The sequence below is a fragment of the Rattus norvegicus genome, chromosome 9 (genome assembly GCF_021556685.1).
Source record: "Rattus norvegicus strain SHRSP/BbbUtx chromosome 9, alternate assembly SHRSP_T2T, whole genome shotgun sequence".
NCBI lineage: Eukaryota > Metazoa > Chordata > Mammalia > Rodentia > Muridae > Rattus > Rattus norvegicus.
Window position 1 is genome coordinate 53,573,172 of NC_141542.1, and position 20,280 is coordinate 53,593,451.

General features: G+C 44.3%; 1 protein-coding gene across 2 annotated transcripts in view; it reads right to left on the reverse strand.

The window, feature by feature from the left end:
- Positions 1-20,280, reverse strand: part of Uggt1 (UDP-glucose glycoprotein glucosyltransferase 1) — a 113,222-nt gene that overhangs the window by 48,689 nt on the left and 44,253 nt on the right. For both annotated transcript variants that reach the window (XM_087564676.1, NM_133596.2), the window contains exons 12-17: positions 20,080-20,171; positions 18,792-18,942; positions 15,384-15,503; positions 11,450-11,535; positions 2,107-2,242; positions 169-300 (exon numbers count right to left, since the gene is read on the reverse strand). In XM_087564676.1, the coding sequence (XP_087420802.1) occupies positions 169-300; positions 2,107-2,242; positions 11,450-11,535; positions 15,384-15,503; positions 18,792-18,942; positions 20,080-20,171 (717 nt within the window). The remainder of the gene's footprint in view (positions 1-168; positions 301-2,106; positions 2,243-11,449; positions 11,536-15,383; positions 15,504-18,791; positions 18,943-20,079; positions 20,172-20,280) is intronic.

The following is a 20,280-nucleotide window of genomic DNA, read 5'->3' on the forward strand; positions in this document are numbered from 1 at the left end:
TCTCTGCAAGCTCAAGGCCAGCCGAGAGCTGCACAGTGACACCCTGTCTCCAAGATGTCTGTTGCATCAACACCCCACTATAGCTAACACACAGCCCAAGAAGGACAGCCTGAGGCTGCAGTCAAGTTGCAATACCACGGACATAAGAAGTTCCAAAGAATGTGTTACCTTCCGATTCTGATCATAAGCAGAATCAATCCCCAGAATGCTATTCACTTCAACATACGGGTACTTCTTCTCCAAGACACTGACCACATGCTCAACTTTCACCTTTTCTCCAGTCCTCACTTTGTTGTAGATCTAAGAAAAGAAAACAGGGCAACCAACCACACCTTTAAACCCATATTTCAAATGTGATAAAATCTCTAAACACTCTAGAAAAATAAGACAATTTTTCTTAAAAATCAAATGGAAACTTCTTAGCAATGCTACCATTTCAACATCTCTCACAAGATGCCTGTAATTAGAAGCTGAAGATCTTTCTTTCTTTCTCTCTTTCTGTCTTTCTCTTTTTTTCATGGCAGGGTATCACCATGAAGCCCCCAGCTAGCCTAGAACTTGCTATGTAGATGAGGCTGGCCTTGAACTCACAGAGACGCCCCTCCACCTGATTTTGGGAACTAAAGATTTCTTGAAATGATCCCATTAGTTCATAAACACTTTATATCCTAAGTACAGGGAGTAACAATGCTTTAAGAAATAATAGAGAAGCAAGGAAGTGCAAGCCGACAGGAACCGGATGTAGATCTCTCCTGAGAGACACAGCCAGAATACAGCAAATACATAGGCGAATGCCAGCAGCAAACCACTGAACTGAGAATGGGACCCCCCTTGAAGGAATTAGAGAAAGGACTGAAAGAGCTTGAAGGGGCTTGAGACCCCATATGAACAACAATGCCAACCAACCAGAGTGTCCAGGGACTAAGCCACTACCCAAAGACTATACATGGACTGACCCTGAGCTCCAACCTCATAGGTAGCAATGAATATTCTAGTAAGAGTACCAGTGGAAGGGGAAGCCCTTGGTCCTGCCAAGACTGAACCCACAGTGAATGTGATTGTTGGGGGGAGGGCGGTAATGGGAGAGGATGGGGAGGGGAAACCCATAAAGAAGGGGAAGGGGAGGGGTTAGGGAGATGTTGGCCCAGAAACCGGGAAAGGGAATAACAATCGAAATGTAAATAAGAAATACCCAAGTTAATAAAGATGGAAAAAAATTTTTGAAAAAAAAAAAAAAGAAATAATAGAAACCAGATATTCTGGAACATGCCTGAGATAGCCAACACTTGGGAAGCTGAGGGAGGTAGATCCAGAGTCTTAGGGTAGCCTGAGATATACAGAAAGACCTTATTATCTCAAAAAAAAAAAAAAAGAAAAAGAAAAAAGAAAGAAAGAAAGAAAAGAAAAGAAAAGAAAAGAAAAGAAAAGAAAAGAAAAGAAAAGAAAAAAGTAACAGGTACGGTGCCGCACTGGGAAGGAGAAGATACGAGAGTCAAGAGCTCAAGGTTAGCCCTGGCTATATGAAAATGTCTTTAAAAGAGAGAAGGAAGGAAAAGAAGAGGGGGAAGAAAGGAAAGAAACCACAAGATAGTCTCACAAGAAAAGACTGGATATTTTTAAAACCAAGTAGAGAACATCACATTGCCCAAAGGAATTAGCCGATGATTTCATATAAGCAAAAGGCAGATATTCTCTAATATCCTAGTCTGGCTCTTAAAAGAACTGCATCTAAGGGCCAGCAAGAAAGGGAATTGCTCAACAAGCCTAACACCCAAGCTTGATCCCCAGATGCTGTGACAGAAGGAGAAAAGCCATCCAAAGATTGTCCTTGACCGCCACCCAAGTACTACAGCCTCCCCTGCCTCCACATACATGACTCCCCCTACCCCCACATAATAATAATTTCTAAGCATAAAAAAGAAAAAACCCACAGCATTCTCATCAGTGGCTCAATGAAGTATAAGGAACCCTGAAATATAAAACACTAGAGTACCCTCTATGAGAATTTACTTTTCTTTTTCTTTTTACATAAGTACAAAATTCTCTTACCACAAACTACTTTGAGTAATTTACATTAAGTATTTGCCACTTTGAATAAAAGTATACCTGGGTGAGAGTCTGGAAGGCATGGTAGCCATCCACTTCCTGACCCACATAATTATATGCTCTCAGAACAGCGACTCCAGCATCTTGCATCCCATCAACATCTTCAGAATCATTGACCACAAAGATAAAACCAATCCTGCAGAGGGGGGAAGAAAAAGGGGCATCTTAAAGAAGGCAACCAGCTTGAGATGGGCAGAGCCCTAGTGTCCATCCCCAACCGAGAAACACAGCTCACACCCACCCAAGGCTAGCAATGGTACACAAGCTTCATTTACAGAACACAGGAGTCGGGTCCAGAAAAGGTTAGGCTTTTCCACAGGTTCGATCTGTTTCAGAGTCTTCAATAGATTTCTTTACTGACACAGAGAATACTGCTATTATAGGTAGAAATGCTGTTCTGCTTTGAAACTGGAGGGCTGGAGAAATATCTCAACTATGAAGAGTGCTGGCTGCTTTTGCAGAGCACCTGAGATCTATTCCCAGCACCCACAATCTGATGGCTCAGCAGCACCGCTAACCCGTTTCAGGGCATGTGATGTCCAACTCCAGCCTTTGCAGATACTGTGCATAGGTGGTGCACATACAGAAAGCAGGCACATACACACAGAGAATAAATAAACTCATTTTAAAAACCCAGAAATTGGGGGAGTTGAGAAAATTAAATATAACTAAAGCAACACAAAAGGAAGCCAGGAATGGCACTGCACACCTCTAATCCCGGCACTCAGGAGGCAGAAACATGTGGATCTCTGTGACTTCCAGGACAGCCAAAGCTATTACACAGAGAAACCCTGTAGTAGTTTGGACAGGTCTGGTCCCCCCATAGATTCATGTTTGAATGCTTGCCCACAGAGAGTGGCACTATTAGGAGGTGTGACCTTGTTGGAGTGGGTGTGGCCTAACTGGAGTAGGTGGGGCCTTGTTGGAGGAAGTGTGTCACTGTAGAGGCGGGACTTTGAGGTTTCATATATGCTCAAGCTCCGCCTAGTGAAGAAGATAGTTTCCTCCTGACTGCTTTCAAATCAAGATGTAGAACTTTCAATTCCTCCAATACCATGCCTGCCTGCATGCTGCCATGCTTCCCATCGTGATGACAATGGACTGGCTCTCTGAAATTGTTACCAGCCCAAATTAAATGTTGTCCTTTGTAAGAGTTGCCTTGGTCATGGGGTCTCTTCATGGCAATAAAACCCAAATTAAGACAAACCCTATCTTGAAAAATGAAAAATTCATAAACAAACAAAGAATAATAATAAATAAATGAAAACCAATCATTGTCCTACATCACATTCTCAGAATAGGTTAGTATGAAGACTTTCACTGAGCAGTCTGGGCAGAGGCGGGTAGATCTCTGGGAGTTCAAGGCCAGCCTGATCACATAGTTCAAGACAAGAGAGATCCTATCTTAAAAACCCCAAAACCCCACACAAAACAAAACAAGAAATACCTGCTTTGTGGGGCGGGAGAGAGGACTACAAATGAAGGAAAGGAAAAATGGCAGACAAGTGAAAAATGCCTATCTGAGAAATATAAAAATGACTCTTAAAACTCAGTATTAAACAAACAACAAGGTTTTTAAATGGCCTGAAGCTGAAGAAGCCCACACTTGTACTCCCAGCACTTGGGAGCACTGAGGCAGAAAGACAGTGTGTTTGAGGCTATCCCAGGCTACAGATCGAGTTTCAGGACAGCCTGAGCTATACAGCAAGGTCCTGTTTCAAAAAGTCCATATAAACAGATAAGTTCTGAATAGACACCCACAAGGTAAAAGGCTAAGGCCCTGGGCCATTATAGAGCCATAAACTGCACATGGCCTATCGCTACGCATCTCCTGCGATGGCTGGACACCAACTGCTTCAACAAGGAACAGGGATTCCCAGTCACTGTCAGTGAAGAAGCAAAATGGTTGGACACTTTGGTAGTCACTGTGACTATGTCTTACAAAGCAAGCATATACTCATCATACCATCTAGCAATGTTGCCGACAAAACTTTGTCCACACAAACATCTGTACTGGACATGTATAAGCTTCAGTAGTAACTGCTCACAAATGGAAGAAAGCCACACGCAGGCTCCAGTTGGCGTTTCATCACTTGACACAAACTTAAGCAATATCTTGGAAGAGAGCCCCAAATGAGGAACTGCCTCCATCGTGTGTGTGTGTGTGTGTGTGTGTGTGTGTGTGTGTGTGTGTAGGATCTTTCCTTAATAAATGATCTATGGGGGACAACCCAGCCCATGGTGGGTGGTGACTCCAGGCAGGTGGCCCTAGGCTGCATAAGAAAGTAAGCTGAGAAAGCCACAGCAGGGGAGACAGTAAGCAGCTGTTCCCCCACATACTGTAGACTGTCTGCTCTGTTCCTGCTGGGAACATTCCTATCTCGACTGCTCTTCACGCAAGACTATGAGCTATAGGATGAAATATCCCCCAAGTTGCTTTTGGCATGGTGTTTATCACAGCAACAGGAAGCAAACTAAAACAGGAACTAGCACCAGGACCGCTGGGCACTGCTGTGGCAGATGGCCGTGCTGATTAGCGGAGAACTGTGGAAGGGTTTAGAACTCTTAAGCTGGAAAGGCCATTGAGTGTTCAAAGTTTCGTGGGCTATTCTGTGAAAGCTTGGAAGATAAGACAAGCCAGAGAAATGCCTGGGCTTGTGACAAGACTATTCATTCAAATATTGTTAAATGAAGACTATGTGGTTTCTGGTCAGCGAAAGAATCAGCTGTGATTAACAAAGAGACCAGAACTACTGAAGTGAAACTTCGGCTTTTCTGAGACAACTGATGTTGGTTAGCTGATGCTGAAAGACCAGCTGTGGTTAATAAGAGACCAGCATCACTGAGGTAAGGTCTTCAAAGTTCCTGAAGAATCAGCATACGGAAGCTTCGGTACAGAGAGGACCAAGGCTGTATGTCAACCTCACAACCAAACATGATGATGTGTAAGTCTCACACGTGGCACTGGTTTTGACGGTATGGACAGTCATGTAAGGTAGCTGAGACCTTATGCAGGGAGAGGCCAGGAGAGTCTCCTGGTGAAGGTATAGCCTCAAGCGCAGTGGAGAGTCCGGTGCTAACGAGATTATAAAAAAGCTGAGTCTTTGGCACTGTGAGAAGCTAAAAGGCCAAGGTGAAGGTGCAGCCTTAGTTGCAATGGAGACCTCAGAACTAATGTGGTAATGCAGAGGCGAGACTTGGAACCCTGTGGTAAAGTCAGAGTCCCTGAGAGGTTAGGAGAGGCCACCAAAAAAAGGTACACCTTCGCCCTACACCTCAGCTGGGCAGCACAGTAGAGCTGGCCCTGTGGGTGGGGAGGAGTGGTGAGCTGGCCCCAAGGGAGAGAGCACAGGAAGAGGAACCGTACCAATTGTCTGCCAAGGAGTGGCATGGATCATGTCCATACCCCCTCACCCCCAGAGACAGTAAGGAGAGCTGACTCCAAGGTCACAAAAGCAGGTGAGCTGGCGGTAACACTCAGGAGAGCAGGCCCTGCACCTCAGCTGGGCAGCACAGAGGAGCTGGCCCTGCTGGAGAAGTCATGAATGTGCCAGCCCCAGGGTGTGAGAGCAGGAGAGCTGGCCCAGCCCTTCACAGGCTACAGCACTTGGGAGAGTTTGCTCCGCACCTTGACTGGACAGCACAGTGGAGCTGGCTCTGGAGGTATGGGTGCAGGTGATCTGGACCTGAGGGCCGGAGAGTTGACCCTATCTCCTGCTGATGGTGGCATTGGGTGGCTGGCTGGAACAGAGCTGGAAGAGCTCACCCTGGTGGTCCAGATAAGGGAGAGCCAGCAGGCTGACCAGCTCAGCCACCACACAGGCCCAACATCTATACCATCTGCAAACAGATGGGATTCATGAAAGGGACAGCTGATCCAAAGCTTCAGGATCTCCATGACACATGGCAATAGCAGAATAACTAGGAGGAGTCCTGATGACTCCCAATATTGATGGTATTACAGAAGTCAGAGATCTTGAACCAGACCAATGACTCATTGCAATGAATATTTGCAAGTGAAGATATGTGGACAGAGGATATACTGTGTGGGACACACTATGACACACTACAGTTTCCACGATGAGATGTTTTTCTATGCTGTGTGTGTGTGTGTGTGTGTGTGTGTGTGTGTGTGTGTGTGTGTGTGTGTGTGTGTGTTATTTGGGGGGAGGTGGCAAGGACAAAGGAAGGTTATAAGAGGATGTGTAAGAGGAATGGGACCGGGGTGCATAGTGTGAAACTCTCAGAGAATCAATAAAAAGTTTTTGGTTTTCTTTTTTAAAAGGTGCGCCGACAGCTGCAGTAGAGACTCCAGCTTATTAGAGGTGTCAGGTCTGAGGATGACCCCCAGAGACAGCAAGAAGGAAGCTCACCTGAATCTAGTTGCTGTAAATGGCAGGCATGAAGAGGTGGGGCTACCAAGTCCTCTGGAGCCCAGAAAATCACAAGTCCTGAGTAAGTTACTGACTGAGCTACTTACATTGTTGGATTTTAGTTTTATTTTGATCTGACTGTAACTGTTCCCTGGTTCTTCCTTCTTGGAATAAGAAATATGTTCTTTATTTTTTATTTCACAGAAGCTCACAGTTGAGGGAGTTTGGATTTTTAAAGAGATGTTAGATGTTCTAAAGTGAATGAATTTTTTAAAGTATTTATTTTTAATTACGTGTATGTATGTGTGTCTGTGTGTCGACATATGCACAAGAGTGCAGGTGTCTGCAGAGACTGGGGGTGTTGGGTTCCCTGGGCAGTGGGCTGGGCTGTGTGCAATGCTGGCAATCACACTTGATCCTTTGGCAGGGCAGGGTAAGGTCTTAGCTGCTGACACATCTCTCTAGATCCTGAGACTGAACTTGGTTTTAACTCTTTATTGAGTCTTTATTGAGTTTCATGTCATGCACCACAGTCCCCCTCATCTGCCCAAACCCTCATACCCACCCTCCACCCTTGAAAACTCCCCCCAAAAGAAAATAACACACACACACACACACACACACACACACACACACACACACGGCATAGAAAACACTGAGATTGATTTTGTAAGTAACACAATTTTCAAAGACTGTCATTTTTAAAAGTTAGGCTGTTTTATAGTGTGATATTAATACTAACATGAGACCTTGAGGACAAAGAGAAAGGTTCTGACCTAATAGTGACATGTCTGTGTGTTAACCTGAACATCAGGAGGGTAGTGGTTTTATCAACTTCCCAGAAACCTAGTTACACCTAGAGGAGAGGATTTCGCTGAGGAATTACTCCCATCAGACTGTGCTGTGAGCATGTCTATGGGGCATTGCCTGGATTCTTGATTGATACGGAGGGCCTAGACCACTGCAAGCAGCGCCACCCCTTGGTGGGTCATCTGATTGTGTAAGAAAGCAGGCTGAGCGGGGTTGGGGATTTAGCTCAGTGGTAGAGTGCTTGCCTAGCAAGTGCAAGGCCCTGGGTTTGGTCCTCAGCTCCGGAAAAAAAAAAAAAAAAAAAAAAAAAAAGAAAGCAGGCTGAGCAAGACTCCAGGATTTCTCCATGGTTTTTCTCAGTCCCTGTCTCGGGTTCCTGCCCAGAGTTCCTGCCCTGACTTCCCTTTCTTGATGGACTGGAAACTGTAAAGTGAAATAAACCCCAAGTTGCTTCTGCCATGGCATGGTGTTTATTTATCACAGCAATAGAAAGTAGACTAAAGCAAGGGCCTTCAAAGGTGAAGGATAAACAATCTGTAGTATAATAAATCATACACACACACACACACACACACACACACACACACACACACACACTGAAATATTACCTAGTGGGGTTGGGGATTTAGCTCAGTGGTAGAGCACTTGACTAGGAAGCGCAAGGTCCTGGGTTCAGTCCCCAACTCCAAAAAAAAGAACCAAAAAAAAAAAAAAAAAAAAAAAAAGCTGCATAGTATACACAGTATACAGTATACATGTATACAGGATATATGACATTCTGAAAAGGATAAAAGACTATGATGATAATTAAGAAGTCAGTAGTGTCCAAAGGTTCAAGTTAATGGAGGGAAGGGCAAACAGGAGGCATAGGAGTTCTAGTTAGTAAGACATTATAATGTAAATAGTTGATACGGTACTTCTGTCCAACTCCATAGCACAAGCAATAGCAAAAATGAACCACAGTATGATAGTTTACTTAATGGCCATAGATCAGTCAACATACATTTGTTAAGCCCAGAGTCTCACTCACATAAACCATTCTACCACTGAGCCAACCCACAGCTATTTAATCAACATGACTTGGTTTTACTTATTTGGTAGTACTTATGGTTTTACTTATTTACTTATTCTCTGAGACAGAATATGGGTAACCTATACTGACCACACTGCGAAGTCTAGGCTGGTCTAAACTCAGGATTCTGCTGTCTGTGCCTTCCAAGTGTTGGGAATATAATCCTGTGTCAGCAGACACAGCTAGTGGGGCTTCTTTTTTTTTTTTTTGTGGTTGTTGATTTTGAGACAGAGTCTGACTGTATAGTCCTGGCTGTCCTGGAACTCTCTGCAGACCAGCTGGCTTCAAACTCACAGAGCTCCACCTGGCTCTACCTCCCAAATGCTGGAATTAAAGGAATGTGCCACGAAACCCACTCTCCTAATTTCTTTTAATCACTGGGTAATATTTCATTGTGTGATTATATAACACACACACACACACACCACACACACAATCAAATTTATAAACACAGGGGTAGGAGGGCATAAGAGAACATATATGTATTAGACATGGCTAATCTTGGTTGTCAATCTGACATGACTAGGAAGTGGGAGCCTCAGCTGAGGAACTGCCTGCCAGGTTGGACTGTAGTCAGATTTGTATGACTTTTCTTCATTGTTGATTGATTCAGAAGGGCCCAACCCACTCTGGGTGGTGTCTGACTAGACAAGTGGGCTAGCTGAGCAAACCATAAAAGCACACCAGTAAGAAGCATTCCTACGGGCTGGAGAGATGGTTCAGTAGTTAAGAGCACCGACTGCTCTTCCAGAGGTCCTGAGTTCAAATCCCAGCAACCACATGGTGACTCACGACCATCTGTAATGGGATTGGATGCCCTCTTCTGGTGTGTCTGAAGACAGCAACAGTGTACTCATATAACTAAAATAAATCTTTAAAAAAAAAAATCTTTTAAAAAAGAAGCATTCCTACACGGTCTCTTAGCTTCCTGTGATGGAGTGTAAAACCAGAAGAAAGCCTTTCTTCTACAAGGAGCTCTGGGTCACGGTGTTTTATCACAGCAAGAGCAACCCAAACAAGAAGACACACACATACATGAGGATAACGGAGGCAAGAGCAGGGGAAGAGACAAGCAGGAGGTAAAAAGAGAGACACAGGAAAGTGATGGGGTCATTATGAGCAAAGGACAGTGACATATTAAGTACGGAAATGTAAAAATTGTGAACATATTTATCAAATACTAGCTGTTAACAGTGGCCTGATGTGGTGGCACAGGCCTGTATAATCAGCACTTGGGAGCAGAGGCAGGAGGATATCACTGAGTTCTATGTCAGCATGCTCTACATGGTAAGATCCTATCAAAGGAAAGTTAGTACTGGTTACCTAGTGGTGTGTGCCCACATGTACATGTGTACACAGAGATTTGTTTTAGGTTAACTTTTACTTTTCAAGACTATGCTCATGACAGAAACCATGTAATCAGAAAAACCGGCCTAATCATGTTTATGTAGGCAGGCATACCAGGTAACCAGTTCACATCACCAGAGCCCATGTCTCCTTATGACTAAATCCACTTCCCATTTCCACCCAGGCTTTTGTGTCTCCTGGTCCTCCCCATTGGACCTGGGTAACCTAGGGAGTCCCTCGGACACCCGCCTCCTTTCCACAGCTTATGTCAATCCACGTGGCGGGATCAAATCGCCCTCACCAGGAGTCGAATGCCAGCCTATCTCCCAGGCTCCCCTTCAATGCTCAAGTGCCTTCTTTGCCTACATCAGTAATCTTCCTGACCCGCACCACAACACACAAAGTTCAGTTAGTGTCCCATGTGAGGACCAGCTCACGTGTCCTCAGATCCCCTTAAACACAGCACAGCTATGGCTGTGACTTCCCCATTTGCCAGGTGCTGTTTAAATTTAATGAGAACTCAGTGCACTCAAGCCTCTCCTCTCTCTCTGATCTTGATAATCCTCCTTTCCTTCAACGCCCTGGGGAACCCGGACCCTTCCCACAGAGCTCCATGCTTCCTACAGCGCTCGATCAAACACATCTTATAGCCACTATAACAAACAGGACAGACAGAGCAATCATACAAGCCTGCTACCATTCAGTCAGGACTGAGCAGTGAACACTTTGCAATGTTGGTTTACCAGGAGCTCTGCTGTCCCTTAGATTCTTCACTTTGGAAAACAGAATCTGAACTCTTACTTTATTATTTACCTGGGCATGTGTGTCTTATGAGTGAGTGTATGCCAGGTATATGTGGTGGTGGGTGCAAGACCAGGCAGGGGGAGTCCCACCCCAGCCTCCTGCTGGAGTTCAGGCAGAAGAGAGCCACCTGACATGGGTACTGGGACTTGAACTCAGATCCTCTGGAAGATCAGCAGGTGCTCTTAACCACCAAGCCATCTCGCCAACACCTCATTTCTTCATTTTTAGGAACTTAAGTTTTAGCTGGTATAGAGGCACACTCATTCAAGCCCAGCACTTGGGAGGCAGAGGCAAGTGGATCTCTGAGTTTAAAGCCAGCCTCGTGTATACAGTGACTTCCAGTTCCCTGTCTTCAAAGAAGAAGGAAAAAAAAAAAAAAAAAAACCTGAAATTTTATCAACTTGTAAAATTATAAGATTATCGATTGTAAGTGAAAATATCTTAACACACATATGTATTGCTTATATATTATATGTATTTATAGATATTGTCATATATTATTGTCTATGAAAAGAACAAGGAAAACCCAGCTATCTGGTGCCCAGTTGGTGGACCTGCCAATTAGGCTACCGTAGAAGCATCTGTCTGTGTGGACAGACGGCCACTTAACATTCTAAAGCACTTAGTTCTTGAAAACCTAACGAAGGCCCCCAGCAAAGCACTACATACGATCCTCGCTATGTGGGCATGCATCTGGGAACACTCCCTTCCAATAGGAAGCAAGTGAGGACCACAAACTATTTTTACACAGCCAGTTGTTAATAATTCAATGGCGGTAAGCTTCTGTGCATTTGGAATTAAATTCTCGGTCCCAGAAGACATAGGCGTCTCACCACGAAGAAGATAAAACTGCCATTAGTAAATCCGACTATTAATTATACTACAGCTTAATGGACCAAGTAACAACCCAAAGCTCAGCTAGACACCCCAATGTTACCTTAGTGGTATATGATTGCTGAGGAACATCTCGGCTATGCTAACCAGCTCTGCCGTGGTCTCATGAACAGGATCAACAATGAAAACCTGTCAGCAGGAAAACAAAAAGAACCCATGAACTGGCATTCAAGTATTCCTGGGCCAATAGGAATGACATAAACTGTCACCCGTGAAACAAATCTTTCTCAAAATACCACCAAACCATATATAAGGGGGTTACAAATAAAAACAGCAGCTGCCACCCACAACCTGCAAAGGACGTGGTAGTGGGAGGACATGTGATTCCTTCTCATGGACAACACTGGTGTTCCTTCCAGCCTCCTGGTACCTGCTCTACAATAACCACCGAATGTCAGTGTTGTCAGTTCTCCCACCGTGGAACTCAGAGCCTGCCTTTCAGTTGTGTGTGTCTAAGGCGCCCTGAGATGATGGTCGTGCACATCCTCACAGTGAAGTCTCTGGAATGGGGCTGTGAATCATTTGGTGGAATGTTCACCAAGTGGACAAGAGGCTCTGAAGTCAACCTCCAGCACTCCACAAAACCAGGCTTGGTGCTGCACTCTGTAATCCTAGCACCTGGGAGGTAGAAATAGGGATCTCAAGTTTAAAGTTACCTCCACTGTATAATGAGCTAAGAGCAGCCTGAGACACACTGACTATTACCTAAAATAAAAAAAAAAATTAAATCAAAGAATAAAAATTCATTCATGTGGTAATAAAGAGAGTCTGAGTTTTGAAAGAAGGGTAGTCTGAAGACTGAGAAAATCACAGGACTAGCAAGATGGCTTAGTGCAGTGGTTCTCAACCTGTGGGTCAAGAACTCTTGGGCATCAAATGAGCTTTTCACAGGGGTCATCTAAGACCATAGGAAAATACACATATTTCCATTATGATCCACTACAGTAGCAAAACTACGGTTATTTTATGGTTGGGATGACCACAGCATGAGGAATTGCATTAAAGGGCTGTAGCACTGGGAGTTGAGGAGACTGGCTATGAGTTGTGTGTCACCAATTCCCACAAGTTCCATCTCTGGGTCCACAAAGTAGATCCATCAGCAGACGGTCCTCTGACTTACATACACACTGTGGCCCGTGCAGGCCTGCACGCATTCACACTCGGGATAAATAAATACATGCATAAAAAATTAAAAAGGGTGGGCTGGAGAGATGGCTCAGTGGTTAAGAGCACTGACTGCTCTTCCAGAGGTCCTGAGTTCAAATCCCACCACCACATGGTGGCTCACAACCATCTGTAATGGGATCCGATGCCCTCTTCTGGTGTGTCTGAACACAGCTACAGTGTACTTACTTATATATAATAAATAAATAAATCTTTAAAAAAAATTAAAAGGGGGAGAGAGAAGTACAGAAGATTGCTTCAAGGCAACCATGGCTCCTCTGCCTCTCTCTCTTCCACAGGAGGAAGAGGGAAGAGACACAGAAATGATGGGGAGCGATCAGCTAGGAACCTTCCTTCCCAATCTTTCTCACACAGGGAACCATGGGATAAGCGGGGAGAAAGGTAAGAAGGTTTAATTAGCAGCTGAACTCAACTACTAAATGTGAGGAATTAAGATATTAGAGCTTCAGAGGCCCTGCCTCTACCTGAGGGGCTAGAAACAGTTAACGGCTGGTGGGGAAGGGAGACTTTTTCTTACATAGACAGCCACTGGGAAGTTGCCGGGGCTCCTCTAAGTGACCCTGTATGTTGGTTGGTTTTGTCAACTTGTCACAGCTAGGATTACTTGGGAAGAACGACCCTTAATTGGAAAAAGCCTCCAACAGACTGGTCTGTGGGCAAGCCTCTGGTGCATTTTCTTGATTAATGGTTGATGTAGGAGGGCCCAGCACATTGTGGGTGACGTCATCCCTAGGCACTAGGCTGGGTTGTGGAACAAAGCAAAGTGAACAAGCTTCTCCTTCAGTTCTGTCTCCAGGCTCCTGACCTGACTTCCTTGCACGAGGACTTTAAGCTGTAAGAGGAAACAAAACTTTTCTCCCTAAGTTGGCTTTGGTCATGGTGTTTATTAACATAACAGCAAATAGGACAGAAACTGGTACCAGACAATGGTCTACTGCTGTGACAAACCTGACCATGTTGTTTTAGGGAGGACTGTGTAAGTGTTTGGGTTGAAAAACTCATTAGTGCTCAGACTTTAATGAACCATTATGGGAGCTTGGAAAATGTCCTCAGGGTCAGCACACAGAAGTTGTAGTCCAGAGTGGGGCAATGCTGCCTTTCATGCTGGCAGCCAAACTGGGTGATGTACAGTTGTTGAAGGTATGAAGAGGTCCTGAAGGCCACCTGAAGAGTGGCAACTCCATGAGAGGGCAAGGGGAGCCTCAGCTGCAGTAGAGACCCCAGAATTCAAGGAGTCACCATGTGCCAAGGTCAGCAGCCCCAAAGAGAGCCCAGGGTAGGCTGTTGGCGAAGATGCAGCCCAGGTCCCCGAGACCCCAACACAAAGATGTGGAGAGTAGACAAGCACCAAGAACGTGGCAGCTGTGGAGGACTGACCTGTGCCACTAACAAGCTGCATGTGCTGCAGATGCAGAGCTGGGAAGTGGCACTGACTCGGCCCCTTGGAATCCAGAGGATCATGGGTAGGTCTGAGATACCAAGAACTAAGATATCAAGAACTACATGTATGCTGTGGAATTTTAGGTTTGCTTTAATGAAATTGTGATTGGTTCTTGCCTTGAATCAAGAAAGCACATAATCTACTCTTTATTTTACAGGAGCTTACTATTGGAGAGACTCTGGACATTTAGAAAGATATTTTAAAGAAATTAAATGTTAGCAATTTTAAAGACTGGGACTTCCAATGATATGCTATGTTTAATATTGTGATATTAATATTAACATAACATCTTGGGATCAGACCAGAAAGCCAAGCTGATGGTTTAGTAGTGATGTGTTTGTGTGTAAAGTTGATGACAGGCCAACTGTGGTAACTGTTGTGTCAACATGACACACAGTACAGAAATTTGGGAAGAGGGACCCGCAATTAAAATAAATGCCTCCATCAGACTGACCTGTAGGAAAATCTGTGGGGGCATTTTCTTGGTTTATGATTGATGTGAGAGAGCCTGGCCCACTATGGGTCAGGCTACCCCTGTGCAGGTGGTCCCGGATTGTATCAGAAAGTCATGGAGAACAAGGCAGCAAGAAGTGCCCTCATGGTCTCTGCTTCAGGTGCTGCCTTGAGTCCCTGGCCTGACTTTTGTTCACAGTGAACTATAAGCTGTAAGAGGGGACACACTCTTTCCTTCCCGGTTGTTTTTGGTCATGAAGTTTGTCACAGCAATAGGAAGCCAACTAGAACGCCCTACTTAAACTGGTGCGTTCATGTCTCAAATACAATCTCACATAGCCCACTAGCTTTTTTTCCTGAGGATTAAGATAAAAAACTCTATTGAGCTCTTTTAATCTTTTGTCTGAGTTGTAACTTGAAATAAAGTGAAGCGTATTAACATACACTCAAATACATGACAAAGAAGAGCAGTCACAGATCTTTTGAGTAAAAAATAAAAGTTGTCTGGGTTCGGTCCCCAGCTCCGAAAAAAAGAACCAAAAAAAATAAATAAATAAAAATAAAAATAAAAAATAAAAGTTGTCTTAAACTTCTAACACATCTCTAAACCTAAAACTGCTCTAGAAAAACAACGTTTTAAAATATGAGACTTTGGTGAGTGGTCCAGTGTAAGCTTCAGTTACGGATGAGGTGCAGGTGCGTGTGTCACACAGCAACACGAGCTGTCACACTGGTGAGACATGAGCATATCCCAAAGCCCTTTGTGTGTAAACACTGTGCACAGAAACAGAGAAGTGTGAACATGCTACGTGTGATGGAAGAGACAGCAAGGAACGACAGTTACAGGACGGCAGCTACCGGGTGGCCGACATGGGACAGTGGCAAGGACTCTACTTACCATGTTATGTAGGTTCTTTCTGATCTGCCGTATAACGCCAGGAAACGTGGGGCGAAGTAACTCTTGTAAACTTGAAGGCCATGAGTTATATCGGCTATCAACCTCTAGGTTGTTGACCCACTTGAATGAGAAAAAAACAAACCACACAACAGGATACACATTAGTCACTGAGGAAAAACGATAACTAATGAGACTTTAAGAATCACACTAGACAAGACAAGGTGGCACATGCCTTTAATGCCAGCACTTGGGAGGTAGAGACAAGAGAATCAGGCATTCGACCATCATCTGTCATGACCACAGAGACTGACGCCAACCAGAGCTAAATAAAACCTTGTCTCCAGAAAATACACGAGCATACAAGGCAACACTATTCTCAAATACACAAAGATTGAATAGAAACATGAGTAACTGCAACACAGCCATGAACGGGTGTACTTATTTACAACCAAAACAAGCAACTAAAGACCACTGGCAATAAATACAATTAAAAAATAAAGAAGTCCACAGGAAGTGAGACAAGAGTAAGCAGAGTAAGTCTACATAGGAATCCTAAGTGACCAGTAAACACAACACAGACAGCATCACAGTTTGTGAAACGTAAACAGATACACAAGGAAACTTCATTCATTAAAATGGAAAAAGTAAACAGTTTGTCAATGCCTAAGACTGGGCAAAAATACAGAGCACACAGGAACACTCAGGGCAGAGTGATGTCGGCAGCACTCATAAGACCTGACTAGAACCACTAAGTACTCCACATCCAGGTATGGATCCCAGCTGACTGCTCACATGTAAAGGAAGGTCCCAGAGAGTCCACCTGGCAGTGTCTATAACAGCAGGAGGCAGAAAGGAAAGCACAGAGACAATAAGTGCCTGCGCTGTGGATGAGGGAGAGCCAGGGAAATGCAAAGACGTGCTCCTGCTTGTGTGAGCAGAGTACTCTGGAAGGACACACAGCAATCCTGCTTGCCACCTCTGAGAGGAAAGATGGCTGGTGAAGAGACTATTACCATATGCTTTCTGTGCTGGCTAGTCTTAGGTCAACTTGACACAAGGTAGAGTTATCTGAAAGGACAGGATCTCAATTGAGAAAATGCCTCCATTAGATCCAGCAGTAGGGCATTTTCTTAATTAGTGATTAATGGTGGAGGGTCCATCCCATTGTGGGTGTGGCCATCCCTGGGCTGGTGGGCCTGGCTTCTGTAAGAGGGGCTGAGTGAGCCATGGGGACCAAGCCAGTAAGCAGCATCTGTCCATGGCCTCTGCATCAGCTCCTGCCTCCAGGTTCCTGCCCTGTGTGAGTTCCTGTCCTGACTTCCTTCAGTGATGAACAATGTTAGAGAAGTATAAGCCAAATAAATACACCCTTTCCTGGGGCTGGGGATTTAGCTCAGTGGTAGAGCGCTTACCTAGGAAGCGCAAGGCCCTGGGTTCGGTCCCCAGCTCCGAAAAAAAGGAAAAAAAAAGATATCACTTTGTGGAATCATTGCTACTTTTTGGAGGGAAGCTCTTTCAGTTGAAGCTCTCTCTCAGCTCCTTCCTAGTTACGCCTTTTCTCCCTGCAGGCAGCGCCTTCCTTCCTTCCTGAGGCTGGGGTGCATCCTTCTACCTCTAATTTTATACCTTTATTTCTTTTTAAGTGTTTTAAAAGTATTTTCACAGTCTGGTGCATCTGTTGGTGTCTCATTCCGTAACCCCAATTTTATTTTTGTAACCATCTCTTAGGGCTCCGCTCTTCACACTCTCTTTATAAATGGCAAGGGCCCAGCATGTAGCAAGTAACAATTAAAGTCTTTTTAAGTCGGGTAATTAAGAACATTTTAATAATGGTTTTAAATTATTCATATTGCTGGGTATGGAAGCCCACGCCCTTGATCCCGGCTCTCAGGAGGGCTCTCAGGAGGCAGAGGCAAGTAGATCTCTGTGAGTTTGAGTCCATCCTGGCCTGCACAGTGAGTTCCAGGCCAGGCAAAGCTACATAGTGAGACCCTGTCTCAAAAAAACAAAACAAATCAAGCAAATTTAACAAGCTTTTATTTAACAAGCTTTTTCTTTTAAGACTTGGTGAGGATGGTGTAATTCATCAGAGCTAGAGTACTTGATGGTTTGAAAGGTCTTCAGTTTTATTAGGTTGATGAGACTAAACTGAGAGCTCCAGACACTAATGTTGAATGAGGGTTCCTATTGCTTTAGTTTTTAAGATTTAACTTCTCTTTTAAAAAATAGCATCATTTCTGCTCTTACAGCTGAACATTTAAGATATTCAGAGGTGTTTTAGTTTTGGCTTCTGTTGCTGAGATGAAGCACCATGACCAAAGCAAGCTGGGGAGGAAAGGGTGTTTTTTTGGTTTGTTTTTTTTTTTTTTTTTTTGGGTTCTTGGGAGCTGGGGACCGAACCCAGGGCCTTGCGCTTCCTAGGTAAGAGCTCTACCACTGAGCTAAATCCCCAGCCCCCACAGAGTGATATCTTAGTAAGCATGGTGATGGGCCACATGGCCATTAATCTCCGTGGTATGTTATTTTCTTTATCCTTTATAAGCAAAACCTATTTGTCAGAAATCAAACCATATACGTCAGAATATGCAATGGCTCAATGACCAAGACAGAATGCAGACAAGGAGTGTACACACAGGCAGCCCGAAAGCTAACATCTATGCATACACTGAGCTGCAGTAGTGGCTGTCCTGGGATTCATGAGGCTGGAGAGATGCAGGATTGGCGTGCCTGGTGTACAGTATAGCATTTCTCTTTCCACAAAATGCCTCCAAAATAAATGCAGACAGAAACCATGGGGAGAAGACAAAGAGCCACCATCCCCTCATTCTTTTTACAGATGACAGAGATCACACAGCAGATAATAAGGGCCTTTTAAATAAGGCTACTAACTGGAAATAAAAGCTGGACTAATAGTTTTAAATTACACATGTCACAGAGTCACAGAAAACTGAGACACAATTGGAAGAACGTGCATTTCCCGAGATGTTCATGTGAATCCTGTGAATATAATGCAATACAGAAAAAGAGCTGAAGTCACCTGTGACTGTGAACCACCAGATGTGGACTCAGGTCCTCAGCTAGAGCAGTGTTTTAACTGCTGAGCATCTCTCCAGTCCTGGAAAGAATACTTCTCACAGTGGTTGGAAGACAACTCTTTAAGGCATGTAAAAACTGATCTCTGTCCAGAATGGTAGTGCATGCCTTTAAACCCAGAGAAAGACAGACAGACAGACAGGCAGACAGACAGACAGACAGGAAAGCACATGCCCATCTTATGACAGAGATAATCTCACATCTTATGACAGAGATAATCTCACATAATAAGCACTTGTATATCTTTGATAAAACACAAATTAAAAAGCTGTAAAGAGACCAGAATGCCTCAGCCCACTCTAAATGAAAACTCACGGAAATAGCAGGACTCCTGATGTCTACTGCGTAGTCAGTCTCAGACGGCTGGATGTTGAGCTTCAAAATATTATGTAGAGAAAGGCCTTCTATTCCTAGTCTATGTAGACCCTCCATTACCCGGGCTTCATTTCTCAGAGTATCAAACAGACTGCCAGAAAAACAAAGGGTCTAGTTAAGGGCAGAGGACTTGCCTAGCATATGAGGCCCTGGATTAAATTCACAACATTCAACCCACACACACACACACACACACACACACACACACACACACACACACAGATGGAGCTCTTCCCTCGTTTCACCTGACCAGAGGACACAGGACAGAGGCAGCTTTCCTGGTACTGCTCATTTAAATTCTCAGCGGATGTGCAGATCATCTCTCAGTATAAACTTAATTACCTCTGTATAAGTAATGAAATAGCCCTCCTTTTATACTGCATTGTATGTGAGTATGTATACATGCTTATGTTCATGTGTGTTCTCCTGTATATGAGCTTGGAGGCCAGCAGTCAATGTTGGGATTTTCATTGCTCGCCACTGTATTTTTAAAGTAGAGTCTGTGACTGATCTGGAGTTGACTGATCCGTCAAGACAGCTGGTCAGAACCCCATGGATCCCGTCTCCACCTCCCTGGCAGTAGGGTCATGGTGTGTGCCACAAAACCTAGATTTTATGTCGGATCTCAGGCCCAAGCATTTCTCTGATTAAGCCATCTCCTAGCCCTATGCCACAGGTTTTGTTTTAATAAATGTACTTTTTTTTTTTACTAATTATTGCATGTACTGTGTGTAAGATGTGTGTGACTGTGTCTGCATGTGTGTGGATTCAGTTCTCTCCTTCCACCTATACATGGATTCCAGGGATTGAACACAGCTCTCAGGCTTGCACATGACATCAGCTGCTGAGACATTTCATGGGTCTTTATTTATACTTCATATTGTGTGCAGTACATATGTGTGTATATGTAATTTACATGTTTGCGAATGAAAGCACGTGAGGGAAGAGGCCAGAGGTCCACATCAAGTGACTACACCTCCAAGGATTCACCCTTAAAAACACTCCACCCTTGCAGCACATGCCCTGGTCCACAGCACGGAAAGGATCATGCTGCCCCCATCAGAGCATGGGCCCACCTCCTGCAAGCATCACGAGCAATGAGCCTTCCCTCAGGCCACATCGAGGAGAAACATGAACCTGAACATGTCAGCTATAAAACGAGAGAGAGAGAGAGAGAGAGAGAGAGAGAGAGAGAGAGAGAGAGAGAGAGAAACTGTATTATCCATACCTGAAGATATCCTGGGTGTCTAAATCAATATGAAGTCCGTTGATGAAGAGAGCTGAGTCTCCAGGCTGTAATCCTATAGTTCCCTTGAAATACTGAAAGCACACACAAAGGCAGGAAGAGAAGATTTAGCAAAGCTTGCTGCTCCTGGCTTTATTGCCCACATACATCCTGACATTCCTAGGCTAGGTTAAAACACGCTTC